Source organism: Telopea speciosissima, chromosome 7, assembly GCF_018873765.1.
Source record: "Telopea speciosissima isolate NSW1024214 ecotype Mountain lineage chromosome 7, Tspe_v1, whole genome shotgun sequence".
Taxonomy (NCBI): Eukaryota; Viridiplantae; Streptophyta; class Magnoliopsida; order Proteales; family Proteaceae; genus Telopea; species Telopea speciosissima.
This window is the reverse complement of record NC_057922.1, coordinates 18,880,388-18,903,150: the sequence shown is the minus strand read 5'-3', so window position 1 is coordinate 18,903,150 and position 22,763 is coordinate 18,880,388. Positions and strand designations below refer to the sequence as shown.

At 40.2% G+C, this 22,763-nt stretch overlaps 1 protein-coding gene across 2 annotated transcripts in view; it reads right to left on the bottom strand.

Moving 5' to 3' along the window:
* Positions 1-22,763, bottom strand: part of LOC122667665 (protein unc-13 homolog) — a 142,199-nt gene that overhangs the window by 105,518 nt on the left and 13,918 nt on the right. For both annotated transcript variants that reach the window (XM_043864037.1, XM_043864038.1), the window contains exons 8-12: positions 20,324-20,491; positions 20,113-20,223; positions 13,091-13,300; positions 12,544-12,645; positions 4,818-5,048 (exon numbers count right to left, since the gene is read on the bottom strand). In XM_043864037.1, coding sequence (XP_043719972.1) covers positions 4,818-5,048; positions 12,544-12,645; positions 13,091-13,300; positions 20,113-20,223; positions 20,324-20,491 — 822 coding nt within the window. The remainder of the gene's footprint in view (positions 1-4,817; positions 5,049-12,543; positions 12,646-13,090; positions 13,301-20,112; positions 20,224-20,323; positions 20,492-22,763) is intronic.

Here is a 22,763-nt window from a genome sequence, read left to right as displayed (position 1 = left end):
ATGTTTGCCCGAAATGTTCTCCCCCCCCCCCCTCCAATATTGGGGGGATGATGTTCTTATTGCAACCTACCTCATTAATAGGCTGCCTACTCGGGTTCTTGACTCTCGTACAGTCGTACCCCAGCTGACCTTTTACATGGCTCCTCCTCCTTTGTGGTTCCCCCTAAAGTTTTTGGTTGTGTTTGTTATGCTCGGAATACTAGGTCCCCTGGTAAACTTAAGCCCCGTGGCCTTCGCTGCATTTTCTTAGGTTATTCTCCCTCCCAGAAGGGTTACAAATGTTATTATCCACCCACCCATTGTACTCTGGTGAGTCTAGACGTCATTTTCCATGAAGCCCTTTCCTATTATCCTACTACACCTCTTCAGGGGGAGAGTTCCAGTGTAGATGTGTTGACCCTTGAGGTTCCTTTTGAGGCACTTGTGTATAACCAGCCTAAACCCACTCCTCTTGTTTCTTACAATCCTTCTACCGGAGAGGATCCTACAAAGGGGGAGACCTTAGATACTGGTAATGATGAAGTTCCTGTTCAGGGGGAGTTCACTCCAGTCCAAAAAACCATTGGTGAGTTTCATAGGAGAATTAATGGCTCCAATCTCAAAACCTATCAGAGAGGATGTTCCAACAACAAGCAGCTTCCATCCACTGCAACACCAGTACCCATCCAGTTGCCGACTCTGGATCCGGATCATCCTTTCACTCCAGGTAAGACCCCTTCTCCTGAGTTACCTATTGCTCTTCGCAAAGGTACTAGGACTTGTACTCAGCATCCTATATCTCATGTTGCCTCTTATAATTCCCTTTCTCCATCCTTCCGTGCATTTGTTTCTTCTTTTTCTTCTGTTCGTATTCCCCAGAATTGGCAGGAAGCTCTTACAGATGGAAAGTTGAAGGCAGCAATGATGGAAGAAATGAGAGCCTTAAAAAAATGATACATAGGATCTTGTGGTTCTTCCTCCAGGAAAAAGACCAGTTGGATGAAAATGGGTGTTTGTGGTCAAACAGAAGGTAGATGGACCATGGATTGATATAAGGAATAGCTTGTAGCAAAGGGGTTTACTCAGACATATGGGATCAACTATCAGGAGACCTTTGCACCTGTTGCAAAAGTAAACACTGTCTGATTGCTATTATGTTGTGCAGTAAATCTGGGGTGGGATTTACAACAGTTGGATGTGAAGAATGCCTACCTCCATGGAGAGCTTAAAGAGGAGGTATACATGAATATTCCACCTATTTTCTCATGTGACAAAACTAGCAGCAAGGTTTGCAAATTGAAGCGTGCTCTGTATGGGTTGAAGCAGTCACCTCGTGCTTGGTTTGGAAGATTTCACAAGGCTATGGTTTTTGTGGGATATAAGCAGAGTAATGCTGACCATACTATGTTTATAAAATGGATTCGTGATAAAGTCACCATTCTCATAGTCTATGTTGATGATATTGTGGTGACTAGGAATGATGGTGATGAGATCAACAAGTTAAAGACTTTCCTTGGCCATGAATTTGAAATAAAGGATCTGGGAAAGTTGAAATACTTTCTAGGGATAGAGGTTGCTCGATCTTCAAAGGGCGTCTTTCTCTCTCAAAGGAAGTATATCCTAGATCTATTATCTGAGACTAGGTTGTTAGGATGTCATCCTTCTGATACACCTATGGAGGTTACTACGCGGCTCAAGGAAAATGAGGGTGAACCAATTGACAAAGGCCGCTATCAGCGGCTGGTGGGAAAACTTATCTATCTTTCTCATATACGGCCGGACATAGCTATTGTCGTGAGTTTGGTAAGTCAGTCAGTTTATGCATGAACCTTATTCCTCTTATATGGATGTTGTTCTTCATATTCTTCGCTACATGAAGTCAGCTCCGGGAAAATGAATTCTTTTATCTCCTCATGGTCATCTCAGAGTGGAAACGTATACCGATGTTGATTGGGCTGGTTCTTCCGATAGAAAGTCCATCTCTGGTTATTGCTCCTTTGTAGATGGAAATCTTATCACTTGGAGCAGCAAAAAAACAGAATGTAGTGGCAAGGTCTAGTGCTGAAGCAGAATTCCATGCTATGGCACAAGACATATGTGAGTTGCTATGGCTTAGAGGTTTATTACAAGATCAAGGTGCTCCTGTCCGTCTTCCAATGATGTATTGTAACAACAAGGCTGCTATTAGCATTGCTCACAATCCTGTTCAGAATGATCGTACCAAGCATGTGGAGGTTGATAGGCATTTTATCAAGGAAAAGCTAGGACTGATCCGGTTTCCCTTTGTGAAGTCTTCTGATCAAGTAGCTGATGTATTCACTAAGGGTGGGTTAAGTGGAAAAGTCTTTCATCCTATTTTAGTCAAGTTGGGCATGTTTGGTATTTATGCTCCAAGAGGGGGAGTGTTAGAATATTGGACCATAGGGTTATTTTTGTATTTTTCTCTATCCAACCGACTCTAATTAATCGAGTCGGTGGTGTGGGGTTAATTATGTAATTTGTCTCATCCTTCTTTTATATGAAATAAAGGGGCTTGGGTGTTCATTAATGCATCGAAGCATTGAGCTCTAATTCTCTCCTGTTAACAACAAAATCTATGAATGGTAATTAAGGAAAATTGGAAAAAAAAAAAAAAAGTTTTTTTGGTAGTTAATAACAACAAACTCAGCCTTATCCAAACTTAATGGGGTCGGCTACATGGATCCATAAAAAACAAAGTAGGTAAAACTGAGGTCTAAACGAAAAAAAAGGGGAATGAAGAGATGGGAAAAGATGGATGGGAAAGGAGATGAGAAATGAGAAATGGAAAATGACAAATGAATGGTTGTAAATAAAAAGGGAAATGAAAGATGAAAGTGAGAGGAAAGTGAGAGGAAAGAGGCACAACCCAGCAAGTCTGGAAAATCTCAGCTAGATGGGGTCTGCTACATGGATCCTGGCCCACCAATAGGCTCTATCCGAAGTCATACTTGGCACAAGGCCTAGACTATGCAATAATAAATTATCCTTAAAAGGTGAGATTTGTCAAGCTTCAAAATCTTTGTGGGACAAAAAGTGTTTCATGATTTTTTAAGAAATCCAACGAAACCCAAGAAGTGATAGTCAATTACTCCAAACATTGCAGCCAACTCACAACTGCAGTATTCCAAGGCAAAACAGGAACTAGAGAATACAATTATATATTGTTAAATTCTCTAACTGAGTTTCTCTTCTTCCCTCTTCTCAGATGTAGTCTGTCAACATATCCACAGTATCCTTAGAAATCCTATTTGGAGGAATATTCTTAAAGCATAACAAAATAAGCAAACAAGATCCAGCTTGTAAAAGGCAAATTGAAGACTCAGAATGTGGAGGTAGGGCTTTGCAGGCTGAGGGCTAATTTTTTTCCATACTTCTATTAAATTCCCATATCGAAAGGAATCAACCAGAATGGCTCGTCCATGTAGTGGGTGATAGAGCTATATACAGTCTGGGCTCAACCAGAATGGCCAAGGTCTCTGACATTATCCAGCATGATGATTGGGCTCCTCCTACATCCCCCTCTCCCCAGCTGGCCTCTATTTGGTCTTCTCTGTCAAGTATCCCCAGAAGGCCTGTAGGGAGGGGAGATATGGTTTCTGGGTCAGCCTCCCCCTCGGGTCTGTTTTCAGCTAGATCAGTTTGGGATCTCCTTCAATCTAACGGTCCGATTGTGCCATGGTGTAACTTGGTTTGGTTCTCCTCCCATATCCCTCACCACAGTTTCACATTATGGCGGGTCCTCTCTTACTGCCTCCCTACGCAGGACTTCCTCATCCACGGGCACATCTCTGTTCCTCCTTATTGTTGTCTACGTTGAAATGCAATTGAAGATGTCGACCATCTTTTTTTCAACTCCCCCTTCTCCTTAAGGATTTGGAATGGCCTCCTTGCAAATTGAAGATGTCGACCATCTTGTTTTCAACTCCCCCTTCTCCTTAATATGCATTTTGTTTATGCCCTTTGCTATATGTTGACCCCAGAGAAGAAGAATTTTGCCATTTCAGCGTGAATGGATATGGGTAGACATGTCCTTTGGTGGTTCTTTTGTTTGTGATCGAATAGGTAAGCTTGCTTTTGGAGTCGTTATTCACCAATCACCATATCTGGATGGAGCACAATTTCAGAAGATGGACAGACCTCTAGTTCAAAATTTTTCAAGCAAATTTGGGACGCTGTTATATTTGATGTCAGGAGCAAGCTTTTAAAATTTCCCTCTAGATGTATTGATTCTCCTAGAAATAGGCTTATTATTGTTGCTTCTTGGGACCTCCCCCATTGATTCTAGCAGTGGGCGTGATTTTGTATTTTAGATTTTTTCCTTTGGGCCTGTCCCTCTTCCCCTTTTCTTCTAGGGCCCCTCTTGTTTCCTTCCTTCTTTGGTAATGAATTTTTATTCACCAAAAAACAAAAACAAAAAGGAATCAAAATACAAGGAAAATCTATTAGGCACATGAATCTATAAGAGTTACTAACCATATTGAAGTGGATAAAATCTTACACTCACAATATTTGTGCATTATTCACTCTCCTCTTTCAACAATATATTAAGATTCAGTATCTAACCAAAATAGTATGAGAGCCATAGGTGTACATAATAATTATGAAATAAGAATACTCATGGGCACTCACCCACAGTAGCATGTTACACATAATATTAGATTAATGAATCTCAATATGTCCATTTGTATCCATGAGAGAGCTCATACATATTCGCAATCACACTTTCAGATTCATCAATGCTCGGAGATCCAAGACAGGCACCATTTAACCAAATTCAAACAAAATAAATTCAGTGCTCCTAAGATATTTTTTCAAACCTCAGCAAAGTGCAGATGATAATCCTCCAGCTGTTTATCAGCCCATTTCTGAATTGGTAATAAAAAGGACTGTAAAAATGTCCATTCTCGAAACCCTCCTTCACCTTCAACTTTAGAACGAAGGCTTTTCAAGTGTAATCTTTCTTGTGGACCCCGTTGTTCCTTTAACGGTATTTTCTTCAATTGCCCAATGACATGTTGCAGAAGCCCTTGTTCACCTATAACAACAAACTGAATGTCCAAAATTAATTTAGTAAGAGGACATCAGCAGCAAACCAAATGATTAAATAAAAGCAAAGGGCATAAACAAAATGCATATTAAGAATGGGAAAAATTTCTCGTCGGATTCCCTCTTTGCATCCCAGCCGTCCAACCTATCTGCTGTTGCAACCCCACTCTCTCCACTGCTTCTGCACCTAATCTCTCTCACCCTCGCCACTGCATCTCCCCTCTCTCCCCCACTGTCTCACCCTCCCTGCATCTCTGTCCACCGCACTGCCCCCCCCCCCCCCCACTCTTCAGTGTCTTCCATTGATCATTGAGATCTCAGTGTCAGTCTCCAAGGAAGAGTTAGAACTAAGTCACCAAGGATCATCAATCTACAGGAACCTAAACCTCAAGGAGGAGAAGCACAAACTTCCCTGAAGAGCTGCACTTATTCTCTGTCCTGTTTCCTTTTACAATTTCTGTTATTAAAGAGATCTTTCCACTTTGGGGATTGGCTGATTAAATGATGATGTTGGTTGGGGCTTCTGACAAGCTGGTGTAGTGCCAGCTGAGGAGATCACATAAGCAGCCTTTGTTGATGTTATCCTACCGGCTTACATGGATTGTGTGGATGGCCATGACTTACGTGTTGCAGGCGGAGATGAGGCAATAGGCAAGATTTTTCTTAAAATGGCAAGTTTGAAGGTTTCCTGTTTGGGTTGCATAGATGGAGATGAATTCTTTCGTGATTGTCTAAGATTAACCGGGGAATCTGTTTGCACTGTAGCACAAACATTTTTAGAGGCCATTGTGGCTTTCCTTTGGTCAAGGACTTCTTGCATCACTTTGACTAGTGCTTCTTTCTCTGCTTGCTTCCCAACATTCTCGCATCTCGGCTTCTCATTCTGGTTCTAATTGTAGTGATCAGAGAAGTCACCCATCTGTACGGTGGGAAACTCTGGTCCAGTTGCCATGTTGTGGTATCTTGCAGGTTTGCTCTCCATTATTTTCATCATCATTTGATTAAACTCAGCCTCCTTTTGTCCATTCCATTCAACAGAGGCAGTTAACCACTCACAATTTTCTTCCTCTTCACTGCTATTCCCTATCATATCCCTAGTGGGTGGCACCCTTTCCCTAGCATAAAAACATTTTTAGAGGCCATCATGGTCTTCCCTGATGAAAGACAAGCACGAAATTCTAATTCTACCAATCTTGAAAGCCTATTGGAGAGTCGGGAGAAACCCATTTGAGAGAGGAACGATGAGATTCCTGAAGAACAGAATGATGCATATCTCTGATCTTTCTGAAGAAGCCGTGTTGTTCCAGTGAGGCTGAGCCACATAAGAGAGTAGCCGTATTTACTCTCACCGTAATCAGAATGTGAAAAGTATCGAACGGACATGATCTCCGTTTAGGTCACTCAATGCAGCTTAGGGGGAGCAAGGGATGCTAAGTGAGGGAGTTGGGGGGAGAGAGAGAGAGAGGGAGTGCAGCAACAGTGGAGAGAATAGGATTGCAATAGTGGATGGGTTGAACGATTAAGATGCAGGAAAAGAAATCTGACAGTCAATAAGGTGAGGGCGTAGGGGGGGAGAGAGAGAGAGAGAGAGAGGAGGGGAGATCAGAGACGAACAGAGAGAGAGAGAAGGAGAGGGGGAGCAGCAACAGTGGACAGAATAGGATTGCAATAGCGGATGGGTTGAACGATAAAGATGCAGAAAAAGGGATCTGACAGTCAATAAGGTGAAGGAGTAGGGGGCATGGGAGATTCCATCCCACCCTACTTGCTCAGAGAACCTTTTCCCATTAAGAATATACAGAAGGGAAGATTTGGCATCAGGCTGCAAGGGGTGGATCCAGGAAGTTTTCCTTTGGGGGGAGGGGGGAAGGAGAACAATTCTACAAATTTCAAAAAGAGCAAATTGAAATTTAAATGGCTTCTTGGACAGCGGAGACGAAGGCTGGGTGGGAAGATCACATATCATAGTATTTAAATGGTTTTTGGACGAAGGAGATACAAGGCTGGATAGGCAAGGAGATGGAGCAATGGTCAGAGACACCTAGGGAATCAAAGGAGGCATGGGAGGAATAGAAGGAGGAGAGCCAAGCTTCATTAACTAGGACCCTGTCCGACTTGCAGGAAATTCGAGACTCCCCACTTCTTCTATTGTGCCAAGTGAATTTAAAGCCAGACCATCTCAAGTCATTCACACCAATGTCCTCAATACATTCATTGAAGGCTATAACTAAAGACCCATCCAACTGGTCACCACCTTGCTTTTTACGGCCATAGAATCACATTGAAGTCACCACCTATTCCCTAGGGAAGGGACCCAACAGGAGTGGCAATACAACAAAGAGAAGCTCTCTCAGTGGGACAGTTAGAAGCATACATGGCTGTAAAGAGAAACTGAAATTCCCAAGACAGTCAGAAATTTGTAGAATTTCTAGAGAGAATTACCATCAGGTGCTCTGGCCTAGTAGTTTTCAATTAAACCTTTCAACCTCGAAATCTGAAGAATGCATGTATGTGAGCAATTACCCTCTCTCTCTCTCGGTGGTGACTTTTTTTTCCCTCCGAGGGCCCCTTTTTTGGTTCCTAAATTGTATGTCTATGTATAGGGAGAGTAATGAATGGTTAATTATGTTAGAATTGTAATATGTGTTATCATTAGAGAACCGATGCTCTATAATTTCACATGATTTAATTTAATTTCGCTTCCGCTAACTCTGTATCTGGAACGGTTTATTCCTTCTTATACGTTCCTTTCTGTTATCAAGATGTGATGACAGGGTGGACTGTGGCTCGGGACACTGTATCTGCGAACGTGGTAGGTGTTGGGAAGATGTGTGGTTGTCCCCGTCATACCCCTATGTGGCAATATTTATTACATCGGGATAGGGGCGTGATAGGGTGGGTCGTTTGGGGTTATTTGGAGGCATTTCTGTACTTTTTTGGGTTTGAGATTTTCTAAAAAGTGTCTTTATCTCTTATTAGACGTGTGGATGCGATGTTGATGGTCGTGACCTTCGAATCGATACCTATTTCAACATATGTTCATTTTTTATCCCGACCAGACCAGGCGGGTCGTTTGGGGTTATTTGGGGGCATTTCTGTACTTTTTTGGGTTTCAGATTTTCAAAAAAGTGTCCTTATCTCTTATTAGACGTGTGGATGCGATGTTGAGGGTCGTTACTGTTGATCAAACTACGGTCCAGGGATCAAACCATGGCTCCCTAGGGAAACCAATTATAAACCAATTAGGGTTTTGCACCCCTGGGTTATCCCATGGTGTCCCATTGGTGCCCCATTTAATTTTTAGGGTTTCCCATGGTTGCCTATAGGAACCCTGGTGCATCCCTATTAGGGTTTCTCCTTCCCTATTGTGTCCCATAAAATTTTTCATCACAATAGGGATGGAGAAATTCATCTCTAATCCATCACATGGTAAGAGGGATCCATCCCATACTCAAATGCATAGCGGAAATAAGTCTATTCGAGTTTCTTTCGCATCCCATAAATATTAATAATTAAATAACTGAAGGAATTAATAAGGAACTGCTAACCTGGTGAGCCTCAAGTGTTGCTCCTCCAATAGACAGTGGTTCTTCCTCCAAGAAGCACTCCAAGCAGACAGATCTGAACCTTCAATGGTGCTACCAAGGTTCTCCAAGCCAATCCAAATATATCTCCAACCAGATTTGGGTTTCTAAAACCCTAGCTCTCAAAACTAGAGAGCAAGAAGAAGAAATCACAAGAGATAGAGAGGGGAAGCCAAAACTGTGGGAGGGGATAGCTGTGAAAAACGTGGAAGCCTGCCTCCCCTCCTGTGTTTTGGGTCCTATTTATAGATGGGTTTCCAAAACCCAGATGGGAAGAATCCCTGTGAGAGTCTGTCACTCTCTCTCCTGATTTGATCTATCTGTTTATCTCTTGATTGGCTTTATCTATTTATCTCAGAGTCCTTTGCTTGGTGAAAAAGCAGAATCTAATAGGGAAAGTATTAATTAATTACTTTATTTAATATTTAATGGATAATTACAGTGTTGAAGAGATCTCAAATCTTCTTTCCAAGATTAGTAATTTATGTGATGTTGCTCCGGAATCTATTCGTGTTTTGAAGATTTCGGCTTTGCTATATTGTTGTTAGAGCCAAGGTTTAAAGTATCGGTATCGGGTATCGTATCGGCCGGGTGATTTTAAGAGACGTATCGTATCGGAGATACGTATCGACCACAACAGATATGCATAGAAATGGTCAAGCTACACATGGAAATTCACTTTTGGAACAAAAAACAATATAAATAAGCAATATACAACAGATGTCATGCATAAACACTAAAATGGATAATAATGTATAACTAAACAAGTGCACTAAATTGAAATTGTTTTAAAAGATGAGGTTTCTTAGATGTTGTAATCATCTATAGCCATGAAGAATATTGGATGATGCAAAGGATGATGTTGTAGCACTCCTTGATTCAGTTTTGAGTCCAAAAGTGTGAAAAACCAAGATTAAATGCAAGATTTTAGTCTCTTGCTTGAGAGTTTTCCTTCATCTTTCCGTTCGAATAGGAGTTGTATAGAGTCTATGAGTGAAAATGGCTTTTTTATGGAATGTATTGGAATGTATCGGTACGTATCGGTATGTATCGAGCTGTATCGGCCAATACGTATCAATACATATCGATACGTATTAAACCACCCATAGAATCCTTTACTGGACGTATCGATATGAATCGGTCGGTATCGTATCGTATCGGTCTGTATTGGCCGATACAATACGATACCAATCGAGACGTACTAGTTTCTAAAAAAAAAGATACGTATCAGTATGTATCGTATCGGTATCGACCAATACCGATACGTATTGGTCCGTATCGTATCGTTTCGTATCGGTCGATACTTTAAACCATGGTTAGAGCCTTTTGGTTGTGATTCTTTCTGACCAGTAGTTATGTACTTATGTTAGACATTATCATTGCATCAACTGTCCAGGACGGAGTCTGCGATTGTGTCTGTCATTTGTTCCCTATCAGCTCCATCAAACTTGATGGGAGCAATTATTTGATGTGACTGCTTCCTTTCTATTGATTCCAATGGTTATTCTGGTTATCTTACCGAGGAATCTGAGAAGCCTACTGCTGCTGGTCCATCTCAGAGGAAATGGAGTTCAGACAACTCCCTTTTCATGTCTTTTCTCATCAACTCCATTAATCCTAACATTGTCCAGGGTTACCTTTTGCTGGATTCTGCTGCCAAGGATACCTATTCTCAGGTCGGCAATGATGGTCAGGTGTATGAGCTGCACAAGAAGATCCATGAAACTAAACAGAAAGAGATGACGCTTTCCCAGTAGTATTCCTTATTGAGAAGTATGTGGCAGGAACTAGATTATTATGATGATTTTTCTGCTACTTGTTCCACCAATGCCACAAACTTCGAGAAACAGGAAGACAAGCTCCGGGTGTATATTTTTTGGCTGGCCGCAACGTCAGGTTTGATCAGATTTGGGCTCATGTTCCGAATTGTGGTCCCTTTCCTACACTGGAGCAGCATATTCTATGGTTCAATCAGAGGATAGTCGTCGTACTGCTACATTGCAACCTGTTTCCTAGGATCGATCTGCACTTTTTTCAAGTTCAGGATCTTCATCTCGTGGAGGTTTATCTAGTGGTTCTAGTGATCACCCTGTTTCAGACAGGGAACAATGAAATGCGATCATTGTGGGAAAGAGCGTGATACCAAGGAATTTTGTTGGAAGCTTCATGGCCGTTCTTCTAATGGTCATGGTCCTGGATGTGGCCATGGTTTGGGATCAGCTCAGGCACATCATACCGAGACCTTTGAGATTGCTCCCACAGGAGTGTCTCTATCTCAAGAGGAGATGCTGACTCTCTGTCGTCTGATGACCAAGTTCGAGACATCTCCTTCACCCTCTGCAGCCTCAGCTGTCTCCCTGCTAATGACCTCTGACACAAACTTTGTCCATTCAGGTATCTCTGTCGATGGCAATTATGCCTCTGAGGAATCCGTTCCTTGGATTATCGACCCAGGGATCACCGACCATATGACCGGTTCTTCCCAAGCTAAGTAGAGTTCCCACACCTAGAAACAATCCCCCATACATAGAAACAATCCCCCAAAAAACTAGAAACTAATTCTCATACATAGGAACTACAAACAAGAATAATAAATCTACCTAGAGCAATGAAAAGTCACAAGACTAAAATGAAAAGTCATAAAACTTCTGTCCAGGCTGGACAGAACCGGGCTGGTTTGGAACCTGGGCTGCAGGCTTAGTCAGGGGGCCAAGGAGGCTTGGACTGGGCCTGGCAGGGGCTGCTGATGCCCTGCATCAACTCTTGCCTTCTTAAAAGGGACGAGTTTCAGTAAGCTCAGGAAGGACAAGCATGTGGTTCTCATTAATTCGGGGCTGGCATCTTTTACATATCCAATCTTCCGGTGGAGGGTCAACAAAAGTCGGGTGCATACAATAAATGTGTTATGTCCCCTGGTTGTACTTGCTACAAGGAAAAATCAATTCATTCCACGCTGCACTTCCACAAATGTCACATATTTTCGATGGGATTAAAGTGTCACCTTCAGTTTCAGCCTCTGGAAGTTGTAGGATATCATTGACAGGCAATTTCTCAAGAATACTATCAACACAAATTTGACTGGTAGGATCAACCACTTCAAGAGGAAGACCAATCACAGGATCTTCAATGATGACTGGGGCAAGTTCGGGGCTGACTTGTTCGACCTCGGGTTCACTAACATGGCTGAATTTTGCAACAATGGTTTCATCATTCTTGACTTCATCCCGATTTTCGCTAATAAGGACTTCTTCGGTCGAGTCTTCAGTCCGTACATGAGGACTAGGGGTGTCTTGTTGCGGCTGTACATAAGATAGTGGCATCATACTCAATGTTGTGCCATAAATTTGCTCCAAGTTAGTCTTACTTCTGTACGCACGATGTTCACCTGCTGCTGGAGTTGCCGCTATTCTATGGCTAATACTCGAGTTGACATGGTTTGCATGGATTCAAGAACTTGCTTCATAGTAGCAGAAATTTCTTCCATTGATTGAGGGTTAATTTTCTGACCAGGCTAGCTCTGATACCAACTTGGTGCAGACAAAGATGACTGCTGTCAAGATCGATTCTGGTTTAATGGAAGGTAAAGAATGGGACCACGGATGTAGGGTTTTATGGAGAGAAAAGTTTGCAAATGAAGGACGATGAAGGGAAAGATTAATTGAGGGTTGATTCTTCTTGCTCATCACAATCCTCAAAACAGGTAAGAATTCAAAGACGAGAGAAACGAAGAGAAAAACAAAAGAGATCTATTCTATTGGGTGAGCAAAATAATTTGCTAATGAACTAAGGGGAGGAAGAAACATGCCAGATGTAAAACTCTTAATAAGTAAAAAAAATTACAAAGTCATCACATTAATGCATAATTAAATGTATAGCACTTCAACACAGAAGCAATTAGTTAAGTACATTATACCTGACGAAACAGTACCCAGGCATAGCAGGTATAGTGAATGGTTTCTGTTATTCCCAATATGCGCCAGGTTGATTTTAGAAGCTCAAGAATTTCTTCCACTTCCTGGTTAGAAAGAAAAACAAGAATTAACTGGTACAGACAGAGGATTAAGATATATAAGCACACTTCCAAGAAAAGAAAAACCAGCATTCGCTGTGATGGGCATTGCATGGTTTTGGGAGAGAAGGCTGCCAGTTGAAGGAAGAGCTAGAGTATTTGGAGAATGATTTATTTTGTGGTGATGGTGATCAGAAGAGCAAAGAAAATGATTTTTTTTTGGTTGTCTGTAGTCCCAGATTTAAGGGACACAATACCTGCGGAGTATGGGATAATCAGGATATATACAACCGGTGGGTGGTTGATTGAATTTGTGTAGCAGGCCGCTTTTCAAGGTCCCTCTGCTGGTTGCATAAAATCCATGTAAAGAATTTTTTTGGGATTCACAATACGAATATAACTTTTATACATACATATATCTATATAAACAAACATCTGCGGTTAGACCAACCTCTGTAAGCTTTCCTTCATCCAAAACGTCAAAGACACTGAAGAGCAACTTCTCATATAACTTAACATTGATGTGATAGCCATCTGCCCAATGGCATACTTCCCCAGTTAAGTCACCACGAGCTGGTCTCTCGGCTAGTGGAATGGCAATCTCTCTAAGAGATCTTAAACATTCTGTCCGTTGGAGTTCAGCAGTAGATGAAGGAAGAGACTGCCACAAAAAACAAAGTGTTCTCAGAAACAGAAAAGGGAGGCAGAAGTAACGTGTGGAAGAGGGTACCTCAACATGACACAATATTGCAGTAAGCAGTAGCAAATTCAGCTAGAATGAACAATTATCTGCATAACCAAAACCTACTCTGGCAAAGCTCACCTTTATCAGATGCAGGGTTAACCTTGGGCTAGAAAATCAGAAGCCCAAACCAAGATTAGGTTGTAGCTCAGTTGAGGCCTTGTACAATGTTACAACCCAAACCAAGTTGAGCCCAGCCATGCATATTTTGGGCATAGTTACACTTACATACATCTGCCTAAAGAATAGCAATACGAGCTATTGCAATGCAACTTGCAAGGGCATCCAATTTCCTAATCCAATAATCGACCAGCCCAAGAAAAAGCTGATACTGGAAGACCACATGCCTTTTCCTCTTTGGTATTATTGGTGCCCTACGAAATGCCCAAATGTAGTTACATGGATTGCATGATTTCCAAATTTTCCTTCCATTCTCAGAAGGTCCTTTCAGCCAAGGTTCAAAAACTCGTCTCAAGGAGGTGTCTCGACCAGGTCGAGATCTCGAGATCTCGGGGTGAGATAATGCTTTTTTTTTGTTTCGGTGGGCAAATGGGCATAGTTGGCTCCAAAACTTTAAGAGAAGCTTGTTTTAGGCTTAATAAACATATTTAAATCTTCAAATCATAAAAAAAGCACCCAATTTTTTGCTTTGGATTTGCATCCTTGGTTGACAGTAAACGTCAAATCCTTATGTAATATTTGTTTATACACATTGTTTGAGTGCTATGAGACATAATGGGCAAATAAAACAAGTAAATTATGCAATAATGGATGAAGACACATAATATAGAATAATTATTAAAGAAATAGTTAAGGACTTTAAATAAAAACAACAAAGTACACTGAACAATGCATATTAACTAGACAGCCAAGTACAATGAACAATACATATGTCATAGACACCATAGTCTTCCATGTCCCAACAATACAATATTGTGAGTCTGTGACTGTCTATTGATATGAACTACGATGTGCAGGATCAAGTTCACTCATGGTCTGATTGAACCAACGTGCATTGTCTTCCATCCGCATGACATATGAATACCACATCATAGTCTTCAAGAAGAAACAAGAGTAGTTTCTTCTCAACCAGGTCGAGATATCCGAGATTTTCGAGAGACTCGAGACTTCATCAAGATTTTTTAGATTTTGCTGAAATTTCGACCAAAATTTTTGAAACACTGCAGGTTTTAAGTTTTTGTATGTAATCTCGTCTAAAGGAGCTCGAGATTCTCGAAATATTTGAGATCTCAGCGAGATTTAGAACTATGCTTTCAGCTCATTAGGGTGAAATTAGTCGGTTTGAAAGTCTCACATATTTAAGTTACTAATTATAGGGAAGTGCAAGTGGTATTTTCATCGCTTTTCATTATCCTAATTTTCATGTGTCACACATTACCTGTTCTGCACAGTTAGTGTCATCCAAACACTGTTTAATTGCCTTTTCAATGATAAATCTTATGAATTGAAGTTATTTAAGGAAAGTAATGGCCAAAATGATGGTCAGGTATCAAATTGTGAGATTTGAAATCTTTAGAAGTTTTACTTGATGCAGAGCACCTAAGGTAGTTTCTTTTATATTCGAAGGTTGTTTAGGACTAGGAAACCATATTCTCAAGGCGCCTAGGCAAACCAAGGCGGTCAAGAGGGGGGGGGGGGTTGCAAAAAGTAAGGCAACACCAGCAAGGCGACCAAGGTGTTAATCAAACAAAGCCGCTTGGACGCCTAGGCGACGCCTTGAAAACTATGTAGGAAAACCATAAATCACGGACTTAGTTGTCAAAGCACCAAGTCAAACCAAGATGCTAGGAAGGAGCCTTCGAGCATAGGCACCTAGAGGCGACCTTAGCAAGGTCTTATTGGTCAAGGCATGCATAAAACAGGGTTTTGTTTAGGACCTTTTAGGATGTGAATAATGACTGTACTTGTTGTTTACCAATATCCTGACTAAATTATGTTAATATTTAATCTACTCAACCAAAGAGGAGACAGAACATCCACCAATAAATCAATGACCACTCAATATTCATCAAGACAAGCAATAAACAATCAAGGAAGTATTCGTTTTTTTTTTTATTCCAATTATCATGATTTTAGAATTAGAATAGGGTGGATGAAATGAAGAGGTGCATTCAGAGTGTTGTATGATCAAAGTATCTCTTTAAAACCCAAAGGAAAATTTTAAAGAACGGTTATACAACCAGCAATGACATATGGAGCTGAATGTTGGACAGTAAAATAACATAAACTTAATGTGGCTGAAATGAGGATGTTCCATTGGATGAGTAGTAAAACAAAAATGATAAAATAAAGAATGAACAAATTAGAGCGAACTTAGGTGTTGCCCCTATTCATGATAAGTTGCGAAAAACTCGTCTGAGGTGGCATGGACATGTGCAGCGGAGAACTTTGAGTGCTACAATACGGAGAAGTGATTTATTACAAATTGAAAGAGCTAAAAGAGCTAGGGGTAGGCCTAAAATAACCATAGAAGAAGCGGTGAGGAAGGACATGTACAGCTTAGGATTGGAATCTTGAATGGCTTTGAATAGAAGAGATTGGAGAAATAGGATCCATGTAGTCAACCCCATTTATTTGGGATAAAGCTGAGTTGAGTTGAGTTATCATGATTTTAGGGCTGAGCTATAGCTATATTTGATTTCTATATTGTAACGTCTTAGTTTTACTGTATTTCAAATTTTAAACCCCTAAAAGATATAAAAACGGTGCAGGATAAAAGCATAGAATAAAAACCAAAATGAACCCACCCAGACAAAAACGAACCAAGGCAACCAGAAAGGTGAGATCTTGGCAACCAAGGCAAAGGACAAATAGTAAAAAATTAGGCAAGTGCAGGCTTGCTCAATTTGAAGGGCCTAGGGGCATAGGCAACACCTTGAGAAATGACAATAACAACACTATAAACATATGATGTCATACGCAAGCATTGCATATGGAGTCATTTTATTAAATGAATCCATATTATTGAATCTCCAGCATAGTTCGAGAACTCGAGATCTCGAGATCTCGCCGAGTTTCTCGATTTTTGCAAAAACCAAGACAATACTGCCTGCGAGTCTCAAAAGTGCAATATCTCGCCTGAGATCTCGGTTTGGGTCTTAGTTTCGACCCATTTTTTAACCCACCTACCACTTGAATACCTCACCTAACTCGACAGAACTCAACATATCTCGGCGAGATCTCGGGTTGACCCATGGAAATTACCCATCTACTATGTATTTACCTAACTTGACAGGGGAAAAAAAAATGCACCAACTCGGCGAGATCTCGACTCGACTCGGTTTTTCCAAGAGCCGATGATGCAGATTCGTCACCAAAATGGGCTTATTTCTTTGGAAATAAGTCTAGGGTTGGGTTATATGTATGTTGGGCATTTGATCCCATAGGTTTTCTATGTAATAGGCCACTTTTATGGGCCTAAAAGAGGGGTACATAGGTTGCATACGGGATTAGCCCAATATTTAGTCTATTTTTATGTTTTTAATGGAACCGGTTTAAATTGGTTGCATCCAATTGGTTCAATTGGTCTAATTTAAGTGAAGTGATCCTATTGGCTAAGAGGTTCTTATATCTTATTGGCTAGTAGGGAATCTTCTTTATTTTAAGTAGTTTAAGTTGTTTTTAAGTCATTAGGACTCTATTTTGAGTCTATTTTAGTTTCCTAATCAGTTTAAGTTATCTAATAGGTTAGGGATTGGGTTAGGCCTTTCCTTTTCAAAGTAGAAGTCTATTTTTGAGTCTTTTATATAAGGTTGTAAGGGGGCAAAGCCTGGAACACGAATTTGATTAATGAAAAGCTTTTTGTTTGCTGCCATAGCTGCTGCCCTGCTCTGTTGAGTGTTGCTCTGTTGAGTGTGCATCCTTGTGGTTCTATCAAGGTGGAAAGGGACTGGTGGAATCCGGTTGACTCCTTACGCCGTGACGGCTGGGAGGATCTTCTTTCTTCGAAGGTGGCTTCATCCTTCAACCATTCAAACTGCTGTTAGAGGATTCGAGAGTGAGTTTGAATTTATTATTTTCTGTTTATCCTTTATTCCCTTCCCCAATCAATTCCTTTTCTCTTTTGTCCTACTTTCATAAACCGTAGAAGACTCTAAACTCTGATTCAGATCTGCTCCTCCATTGGAATCTGATCAGATTTGGACCATAACTTCCCCTCATCACCATCTCCACTCGACCCTAGCTGCTGCCCATTCTGTCCATCCAAACCCTAAGATCCCTCTTCTCCATTGACCCTAAAAACCCTAATTTTCTGCTGGGACACATTCAGCCATCAGAAACCTTCCATATTGCAACCGAATCTTCCCCCTAGCCCCTCTAACAGTCGACCTTAACCCCTGCCCCTAAATCCTACTTTAAACCATAATTTTAGTTGTTTACCTTATTTACAAAACCCGAAACCTAACCCTAATTTCTGCAGGAAATTAAAACTTATTCAAATTCAGATATTTTTATATCATAATGACCCTCTAAACCTACAGATTAAAACCCTATAAACCCCATTCCCAAATTCCCATCCTAAACCCTAATTTTGCCCTAAAACAGCCCCTAATCAGCCCTAAACAGCAGGCTTACCCTAAGCTTGGTTCTACTTGGTTCCTAGTGGGATTAATTCCTATTCTAGGACTACATTAGCCGAGTTGGTACCGAGACCTGAGTTTTAGTACCTTGATCTCCAGTGTATAGCTTAGGATCATTATTGGGAGGCAGTCCTAATGTTCCCTGCACTCCAAGTAATAAGACCCAGTAACCCATCACTACCACAAATGTTAGGAACACTGGGAATGTGTTACGGGAATGATTCTGAACATTGGCTAAATATTAGCCTAAACATCTATTTCCTTTGGTATCAAAAAACCCATGTCTTTTATTTCTTAGATAAAAGGTTCAAGATATTTAATTCTTGAAGATTGCAACCTAAAACCTCATTGTTGAATAATTTGATTTTACCCCTAACCACCAAAAATGATAAATTCAGTGTCATATTTCCTTATCCTAACCATAAATTACCTCTCGTTATCATCCCATATCTGATGTGACAGCCAAGAGAAAAGATCAAAAAAGGCACTAATTGATCTGCTCTTCCAGCACTTCTCAGAATTCACCACCAGCCTTTTAGGAGATTAGCATCAGCAGTTGCTTTGCAGCCTTAGAATTTGTCCATTTCTGTTTTTAAAATAAGAATAGAGTTTCTATTCTGTTTACCTTCTAGATACTCGATTGAGCTATTAGACTGACTATTAATTTATATTTTCTGTTCTAAGTTTTATTTTTGAAATTAGGAAAGTTTATTACCTGTAAGCAATTCTAAGGGATCATACCTCCCTCACAACTATGGATTGACACCCTCCTATACACAAGTTTTGAGATTTGAATACAATTGACGCCGCTGTTTTATCAGTGTGGATTTAATGGTTGACTAAGGTAGATTCCTCACACTCTAAGGGTGGATTCCCTAGGACTTTCCTGGTGAACTTCTATGTTTCCATTCTGCAACTACTAGTTCTCTTCTCTGCCAGCATTTAAAGGTCAGTATTCTTCTTTACCAAGTACCCTGTAGACAATTTGTTTTGACACACCTTTCCAGCCGTCTAGTTTAGTCCACAACTTCAAAAATATTGCCCCGTTACTAACCAGATTTCATACACATTACTACCATACTGAGTTCTCTTCCCAGACTTCATATTCATTACTACTATACTGAATTCTCTTAGTTCCAGCCAACAAAATCCCTTTCATACCCCCTGTTAACAGCCTTAACATCCCCATAGAATTTAAAATTTTTCCCATATTCAAGCCACTGTTATGCCATTAGATAGTAGAGCTCGACTGGACTTTCAGACCCTTCTGAACTGTGGTTCAGTAGCTATTGATCTTCTCCTTTCCGATTCCTAATTCTGCCCTAGTTTCAGTTTTAATTAAATCCCCTAGTTTTCATCCTAATTTCTTAGTCACTTGACCTGTGTTTGACCTAATCAGTCTTTGAGTATTGTGTTGTTAAGCTATTGATCCATTAATTTGTCTTATTTTGGCCACTTGAAATTTATGCCCAGCTGATTAGGATTAGAGTTTCTAGCTGCCACCAATATCAGACTGCTCAGAGGTATGAGTTGAACATTCAAATCCAATACAAAACTGTGGTTTTTGTTTCCACCAACCAAAAAGTGTATGCCATTATCATCAAGATTATCCAAAATTCCAAATAGCCCAAGCCCAACTAAACATGAGTCCAGCAGACCCAGCAACCTCCGTGGGTTACAGTTATTAAATTCATCTTTTTGTTGGGCTTGAGCAAGACGGCGAGAACCCAGGGTTGATCCTGTGTTAATAAATGTTATGGGATCAACAGTTCAGAGACTGAGACTCCTAGCCTCAGTCTATGAACTGTATTTAGCTTATTTGCTTATTTTTTATTTCCCTCATGAGATTGATACCCTATTACCCTAAATGGATTATATTACTACATAATTTTCTTTCCTCAATAAATTCAGTTATTCATCCTAAGAAAAGACTTACCAGAGACATGCTTTCCATGTGGGGGGAAGGGAGACACCCTATTGGAACAGTCAGGTACCAAGACCACATAACTAGCCAAGGTAACAGACACTAGGAGGTACGCCATTTGACATATTTCAACCAGACTCCACAGATAACAAACAAAACCATTTCAAATAAATACGGGAAAAATAAAAGAAAATAAAAAAAAATACCTCAGATTCCTCAATCTTTGTCAGAAGAATCCTCAAGTCACTAGCTTTACGCCCAGATTCTCCAAATCCCACAACAGGATAACTTACAAGCCCTTCTTCCAGCATATTTAGCTATGCCAAAACAAATGTGAGAAAGAAATACAGATGTCAAATTTATTACTGACTACACCAAAATTCCGGATCACAGATTCACAATTTAAAAAATATATACCTGCCTCTTTTGCCACCGCACATAAGCTTTCCTGTCAGAAAACTCTGTTCGCGAGATACAGTGCAACAGTTCAAGAGGAACCAAAAGAGTATCCATTCTTTTTCCTGCTTTACCTACAAGAGCATTAACCAGACCTTGCCTTGTTCTCACATCCATTGCCTCTGAAATCTGTGGAAAACATTGTCCAAATCAACAAGATAAATGGAAATTCTAAACTTTAATCGAAACTGGCAGCAAGGTTAACTGTGTTACTGCCAGACATAAAGGAATTAAAATAAAATAAGAAATTTCAACAGAAGAGAGCGGGCCTTGGTGCAACGGTGAAGGTTGTTCCATACTTCCATTGTGACCAAGTGGTCAAAAGTTCAAGTGTGGACCTCTCTGCGAAAGCAGGGGTAAGGCTGTGTACATTATGACCCTCCCCAGACCCCGCAGTGGCGAGAGCCTTGTGCACTGGGTATACGCCCTTTAAGAAATTTCAACAGAAAAAAAAAAAAATTTGAAATGAAAAGGCAGCATACAGCATTAAATTTTACTGATCAATACTGCCCAACTCACCATATGTAACTTACATTCAGAAAATGTTGTGGTATCAAATGTGAAAATTCTGTGTCAGAAATGGTTTAAAAATTGTTATTGGATTGTCTGAATTCAAAGATTGTTACCGATTGTCCAGATCGCCAAATCTGGGAATCATCCTGATCTGGGATGGGACTGGATAACCAATCCTCACTATTTTAATACCTTTTCTGTCTGGATTGTCTGGATCACCTGATTCTATCACCGAGAACAATCCAGAGTCCAGACTATGATACTGATCTTCAAATTCTCGAGGTCAGATATTGACACAACGAAGTGTGAAATGTCAGCACATTAGTAGTGATTTTTTCTCTTCTTTTTTTAATCCCTTTTCAAGGTGAGAGAATTTTAATTATAAACATATATGATTCAAAAACCTATAAAATCATTCCCCCATACAAAGCCTTACAAAAAGAAGATACAAGTGTAATCTTCTTCCTACAAAATTTGACTTTATATTCTCTGTCTTTGAGACAAAAGTTCCATGCAACAAAGAGAATCCAATAGATATACATACAACATATCCTTGTAAGACTTCAGGTCTCATCCTTAAATACCCTCCATTCTTCTCTTTCCAAAAGCCCTAACTTATCACATAAGATATCATATTCCAGAGTCCAGACAATTCATTCTCGGGTAGTAACAGGAATAATTAGTAAGCCGTTAAGACCTTGTTATCATGCTAGGCATCACCCACTAGAACTAGGAAGTTGAGGAAATATTCCCATTGAAACTATTACAACTCAAGTCAGCTCAGCCTTATCCCAACTAAATTGAGTCAGCTATTGGAAGACAAACATCTTACTAGTCTTAAGCTATGCATGTCTTTCCTCACCACTTCTCCCAGAGTCATTATAGGGCTACCCTGGCTCTTTTAGGTCTTCTAACTGAATCATATCAATGCTCCTTAATAGAGCATTCAACAGCCTCCATTGTACATGTTTGTGCAACCTCACACAACATTCTCTCAACTTATCATTTATCAGAGATTCAGAGCTACAAATAATTAGCCCTAATTTGTTCACTCCTTATTTTAGCTTCTAGTTTTACCATCCATCCATCTCAAACATCCTCATTTTGGCTACACTAAGTTTCTTTATATGTTTCTTTACTGCCCAACATTCAGCTCCATACATCATTGCTAGTCATATAACTGTCCTATGCAATTTTCCTTTGAGTTTTAAAGGAACGCGTCCATCAAACAACACTCCGGTGACCGGTCTCTGGATGCACCTCTCCACTTCATCCACCCTCTTTGTACAACATGATCCTTTATTTCTACTTCTTTATTTATGATTGAACCTTGACACCTAAAATTATCACTTAGTGATAGTTCCCTATCATATATTTTCACTTACCCGCTCTCAATCCTATTGTTGCTAAAGTTACTCACCATATCCTTTATTTTTGTTCTACTTATCTGAAAACTTTTTTATTCCAAGGTGATCTCCATAATTTCAACTTGGCATTTATCCCTACTTGTCTCATCCACCAAGAATATACCTTGATTAAAAAGCATACACCAAGGGACCAGATCTTGAATGTCGCGTCAGCTCATCTATAATTAGAGCAAACAAATATGGGTTCAAAACTAATCCTTGATGCAATCCAAGTTTTATTGGGAATTCATTACCTTACCCTCCCACAGTTCTTACGCTAGTCACTACACCATTATATATATCTTGAATAATGTCTACATATTTACTTGAAACATGTTTCTTCTCTAGCACCTGCCAGATTCTCTCTCTAGAGACACTATCATAAGTTTTTTCCAAGTCAATAAAGACCATATGGAGATCTTTTTTAAATTCTCCAAGTCTTTCCATTGGTTTCCTAAGCAAATAAATAGCTTCTGTCATTG